At 37.2% G+C, this 5,679-nt stretch overlaps 1 protein-coding gene across 2 annotated transcripts; it reads right to left on the bottom strand.

Annotated features, from left to right (window-relative positions):
* Positions 1–2,262: 2,262 nt before the first annotated feature.
* LOC103908930 (trypsin-2-like) lies at positions 2,263–5,295 on the bottom strand. Of its 2 annotated transcripts, XM_087285006.1 has the most exons (6): positions 5,071–5,295; positions 4,809–4,854; positions 3,418–3,571; positions 3,033–3,283; positions 2,805–2,941; positions 2,463–2,732 (listed from the first exon to the last, which is right to left on the bottom strand). In XM_087285006.1, exons 2-6 carry the CDS (start codon positions 4,816–4,818, stop codon positions 2,583–2,585), a joined length of 702 nt encoding a protein of 233 aa, XP_087141132.1. In that variant the 5' UTR covers positions 4,819–4,854; positions 5,071–5,295; the 3' UTR covers positions 2,463–2,582.
* Between the last annotated feature and the right edge of the window lie 384 nt (positions 5,296–5,679).

Genomic DNA, 5,679 nt, shown 5'->3' with positions numbered 1-5,679 from the left:
TGGGAGTTGTAGTTCACAGAAACGAAATACTGTAGTCCTTGAAATCAGCACGAGTGGTTTCAGAAATTTCATGTCTACAATTAAATATGACTGATACAAATAGGTTGATATTTTTTATGTCAGTTTGACTGCCAAACGTCAAACTAACTTTTCCGCGGTGTACCTTGGTATTTTGTTCTGAATTTGGTACAAAGAGCATGTGACATCTTAGCTTGGTATGTTCTGTTCCTCCTGATTTTTGTTTTCTTTGTACGTATTAACATTCAAGAACAACATAATCAACAATTTACGTGAGACCCCTAAAATTCCCAATTATAACCACTGAAACTAGTTTTAAAAAAACAATGTTGTGCTTTGTTGTTTCTTTTAAGTAGGGTGTTGTGATCTATTCTTTCACTTTAGTCTAAAATACATCACATACACATCCCTTTACTATGTTTCTTAGTTTACAGGAACATTTCTAAAGCTCAGAAATGCATCTGTCTAAATAAAGGGAGAACTCGTTGAAAATCAAACAACATTGCAATAAATAACAGGACAATTCTGATTATTAAACATAATCATATAAACAATATAGACTTGCTGTTAGCCAGTAATATTTTACATACGTAATATTGCTGTTAAATTTAAATCTGGGAATAACAGATAAAATGTTTAATAATGTGGTTCTTAGTTGGTGAACTTTTTTCAAATGGTGTGGCCACAGCATTCATATTACTAGGGGTTGGTATTTTTAATATTTGTTTAATTTAAATTCAGAAATGTAGTTGGAAAAAATATGTTTTTATATACAAGTACAATTATGTGGAACAAGCTACTAACATCGATCAAGGAAATATAAGACTTAAATAAAAGCATCAAAAGATGGTTGTTTGATGAACATAGCTTGCATGGTGGATTATAATGTTTTTTTTTTTTTTTTGATAAGTTATTTTTGTGCATAATTTTGTCTCTGTTTTAAAATGTGGACCTTGTACTGTTTTTTATGCATTAACTCTATTTTGCAGCTATACTTTGTTTTTTAACAGTGAGGACCACAATGGAAACAAGCCCAGGATTTTATGTGCTTTCCTCCTCAACAGTTTTATTTCAAAATTTATGAGATACTTAAAAATAAAAATGCAATTCAGTTTAATTCAATTCAATCCTTGATATAGCAGAATGAACCACCAATTTCTCCAGTAGTGTCTGGATGCAGCCTTTATGATGCAAGCTGAGATTGCATCAATCAGCGATGCAATCTCAGAAACAATGCACTCAAATGGAGTTAGTGACATCACTGTGACGGGTAGGGTTAAGGGTGGGGTTGAGAGGGGTCTGGAAGCAGACCTGGTGCAATGCAATCTGGGCTGCATCCAATGCTTTTTAATGGGCTCACCCAACCCAACCCCACCCCTAACCCTACCCCTCACAGTGACGTCACTAGCTCCATTTGAATGCATTGTTTCTGACATTGCATCGCTGAGTGATGCAATCTCAGCTTGCATCATAAAGGCTGCTTACAGATACTATTGGTGTGGTTAGGAGAGCGCATTAAAAAGAATTGGATGCAGCTCAGATTGCACTGCACCAGTTCTGCATCCAGACCCCTCTCAATTACTCTGACATTTGTTTTATGCAGCGCATGCCCTTCCAGCCATAACCCAGGGAAAAACTCACAAACTCTCTCATTCACACACACTCTCAATATAATTTACTCAATTCACCACAATGTGAGGGAAATCGAAGCACCCAGAGAAAACCTATGCAAACACAGGGACCGACACAGAAATGGTCGGGCCAGGACTCAAACCAGCAACCTTCTTGTTGTGAGGTGCAGTGCTAACCACAGAGCCACCATGCCACCTCTTGTAAAAACCTGCCATCTGAAATTTTCTTCTAGAACGAGCATTTTCTCTGCCTCATATATTCAGATATTATTTTAATTTTAGGAGAAAATATCAAATGGCACTTAAAGGTTTTTTTGCATCTGAACTCTTTGTATGTTGACAGTGATTTTCTAATGCTTCTACACATTTAAGCTTGCTTGATGTTCAATGGATGAGAAGTTGTAATGAAACTGGTCATTTTTTGTTGTTTGTTTTTGAAAATTTTAGAGTGAACATCTTAAATATTTTACTGGCAGTCATTTGACTGCTCACAGGTTAACAGATGCTACTCCCATTATTCGCTCAAACTATCATGTGATGTAGGAAAATGATGAATAGTTTGCAGGAAAACAAGACATGGTTCTTTTCAAAATAAATGACAAAAAGACTTGTGCAAGTTTCAAGCTGAATTTAATTTCAAATATTTTAGGATTACATTAAACCCAGGCAAAAACAAATAATTAGTTAGCTACAATGCTATTAGCCTAGTCTGTGCAGAAGCAGCGAGATATCTCAAAATATTCAGGTTTTTCTTTTAAACCACAGTAGTAGCCCCAAGAAACAACACCTTGCAGTTGCGTATTAAACACTAGCATATTATAGCAACTGTTGCCCATATGAAATAAGAACAGAAATACTTTTGTTTTGTTGCAGGCTGAGAAAGCTGTTTAATCAAAGATACTTTCAGAAGGCCCAAATGAGCTGAACAAACAGTTAGTTATTTGCGATGGTGGTTGCGATCCAGTCACTGTAACGGCAGACCTCAACATAAACTGCAGGATATCCTGGTTCAGCACAGCCTGCACCCCACGAAACAACTCCTCGCAGTTCACCATTGCACACAAGCGGACCACCAGAGTCACCCTGAGAAAAGTTGGAAGAATTAAAGTATGTCTTAATATAAATGTGAAGATGCAGACTAAGCCATTGACGTACATGACAAACGCCTTTTCCTCCCTCCATGAATCCAGCACAGAGCATGTTCTGAGTAAACTTATCTTTATACACACGCTCACACTCCTGTCTCGACTGTACAGCCAAATCCAAACACTGCAGCACAGAAGGTAAACCAACTGAGAAAAGAACACATGAAAAACATTTAACCTTTTACAAATTTAAGATCACCTTATTACAGAAAGTAATTTAGAAAAAGAGACATCTCACCTTCAGTGTAGCCCCATCCAGAAACCAAGCACTGCTCTCCTTCAGAAGAACAGCTGGTCGCCAGAGGAATCGGCTGAACATACTGATTGAACACTGCAGGGTCTTTCAGCTTGATCAGCATGATGTCATTGTCCAATGAAGGAAATTTAAATTCTGGGTGAGGAAACACTTTCTCGGTCCTGATCCGCTGCTCTGTTTTTTCTACAACATCTATGTTGTGCTTTCCCAGGTAGACAGTAAGAAGATTAGCTCTGTTTTTAACGACAATTGCAGATTAATAATCATGCATTATTGTGCTAACAGGTGAACATTTTAGAGGAGAATAACTAACCTACTTTTTCCACATAAATATATAAATGAATGAAATGTGAGGCTGTTTACTCACCCAATGTTGCAGTGAGCAGCAGAAACGGCCCAGCTCTCGTTAATTAGAGATGCTCCACACCAGCGTTGCCCATCATTAGTAATGTAGATCTGCCAGGGCTGTGAGTTTGGAAGACATTCATAACCTCCAATGATTTTGTCAACCGGGCTACAAGCTTCAGAAAAATAAATAAATGTAAAGAAAATTTGTTAAATTTCAATTAAATGATTAGTATCTGTAACCTGTATCTGTAATGAAGCGTTAACAGTGAACATGAATGATGTCCAATAAAAGAGATCTACATACCCACAGTCACAACAAGCAAAGCAAACACCACAGTCTTCATTGCAGTGGAAAAGATGAATGTAAATTAATACTTTGTTCAGTCCGCTGAATCTTCAATGGCTTTGTGCAAAAGTCAATGAGCATATATCCAATGTCGACAGTTGCATGGCTTATATAAAAATTATGAAGATCAGACTCCCACATCCAAAGCCCGCCCAGTACTCCTCCATTTCCTGAGCTGGTCAGTTTACTTGCTCATCTTAGCTACACGTTTTTGTTTTTTTATCTGATGACACTTTGTCACTAGTGTTAGGTGATACAGATGTCATCTACTTCATTAATTTTCCAGATTTTTTTTCCTATTCAGAATAAATAAAAATGAAGGTTCTTTCGCTGCTCTTATTTGTAAAGGACAAATTTACACTTGGAAGACTTGGCACTAGTTTAAAAACTTTTGCTTTGTCTTGGTGAAATATTCATAAGCGTCTCTGGAAAAGAAGGCAGAATGTTGTGCTCTAAAATCTCCATGTACTTTTCAGCAATAATGGTGCCATTAAAGAAGTGAAAGTCACCTTTGCCAAGGACACTGACACAACCCCATACCATGACATGCTTTTGGATTTGTTGTTGGTAACTGTCTGGATAGTCCTTTTCATTATTGGTTCTGGAGCACATGGTGTCTATTTCTTCCCCCAAATACATGAAATACTTCATCTGACCACAGTACATATTTCCATGGTGTATCCCAGATACCTCAGAGGCCAGAGAAGTCGACAGCTCTTCTGGACACTGTTAACATAGGGCTTCCTTTTGGCACAGTACAGTTTTTACTTTACAGCTTTGCTACACGGTGAGCACAGTAAGATGTGTGGAGTGCCTGTACTTGTTTTGAACATGAAGATGTTAGGCACTTTTGTGATGGCCTCAGCTTTTGGAGTCTTCTTTGAAAATAGTCCACAGGTTTGTCCTTGCAGCCTGGATGTTTGGTTTCTAAATGTCGTTTTAATTTAGAAGGTTTCATGCTCTCTTGTGAAAGCACCTCTCTACATATGACACATGAGGTTTTAAGCCTTTTTTGTTGTCAATATATGTAAATCCATACTTTACATATTCAAGGTCATACTTGCACTTCGACATATTTGTTCCTGTAATTAAATGTTATTTCAACACAATCTCACGGCAATTCGTAACTTTTTCATTTAGTGGCTAATTTGTATGAATTCGTACGATCTAATTCGTACAATTTAGTACGATTTGCTTATCCCCCAATGACGGTTGGGGTTAGGGGTGGGGTCAGTTGCCACGCCTCCTTTTTAAAATCGTACCATTTCGTACGAATTAGCCACTAAACTGGCAAAACGTAAAATACTATCAGGCTGGTTATTTTACTTGTCAAACGGCATGGTTGTCGCACGGGCATTTCAAAATAAAAGTCCAATATAAGCAAAATAAGTAAAAAAATTTTAACTTTTGTTGTTTTTTAGACCACACACACAGCGACCCACTGAAAATGTTCCTGCGACCCACTTTTGGGTCGCGATACACCAGTTGAGAAACACTGCCCTAAACTACTCCTGTCCCTGCTGTTTTTGGAATGTGTTGCAGGTCTGAATGTTTACAAATGAAATGAAGTTGACCTTTATATTGTTTATTTTCGTTTCCACACTCTCCTAACTGTTTCTGATTTGGGTTTGTATTTCCTCTTGTATTTGGTACTATGTTTGACATTGAATTATGAAGACCTCCCTGCATTGAACTTTTGTTGTCCTGACATCACAAGAATAAACATTCCTTATCATTAACACATGACACTGCTATCAGTAAACCAGCAAACTCCTCTTTACATAAGCATCAATTTACCATAAGTCTGGCTATATTTAGACAGATAAAAATATGTAACAATTACCAGAATGTATGTTATAGCCTAAATATATTTCACCTCACTCTAATTTATAGCAATAAAATGAACCACAATTGTACTGAAGTTCACATAAAGCA

Source organism: Danio rerio, chromosome 16 (genome assembly GCF_052040795.2).
Source record: "Danio rerio strain M-AB ecotype USA chromosome 16, GRCz13ab, whole genome shotgun sequence".
Classification (NCBI taxonomy): Eukaryota; Metazoa; Chordata; class Actinopteri; order Cypriniformes; family Danionidae; genus Danio; species Danio rerio.
Note: the sequence above shows the minus strand (reverse complement) of the source record. Positions and strands in the feature narration are given on the sequence as shown.

Bases quoted from the DNA above. Each gene is read 5' to 3' on its own strand.
- LOC103908930 (XM_087285006.1), bottom strand. The intron at 3,284-3,417 runs GTGAGTAAACAG...CGTTAAAAACAG, and splicing joins GCTGCTCACTGCAACATTGG to AGCTAATCTTCTTACTGTCT. The intron at 2,942-3,032 runs GTGAGATGTCTC...TTCTTTTCTCAG, and splicing joins TGGATGGGGCTACACTGAAG to TTGGTTTACCTTCTGTGCTG.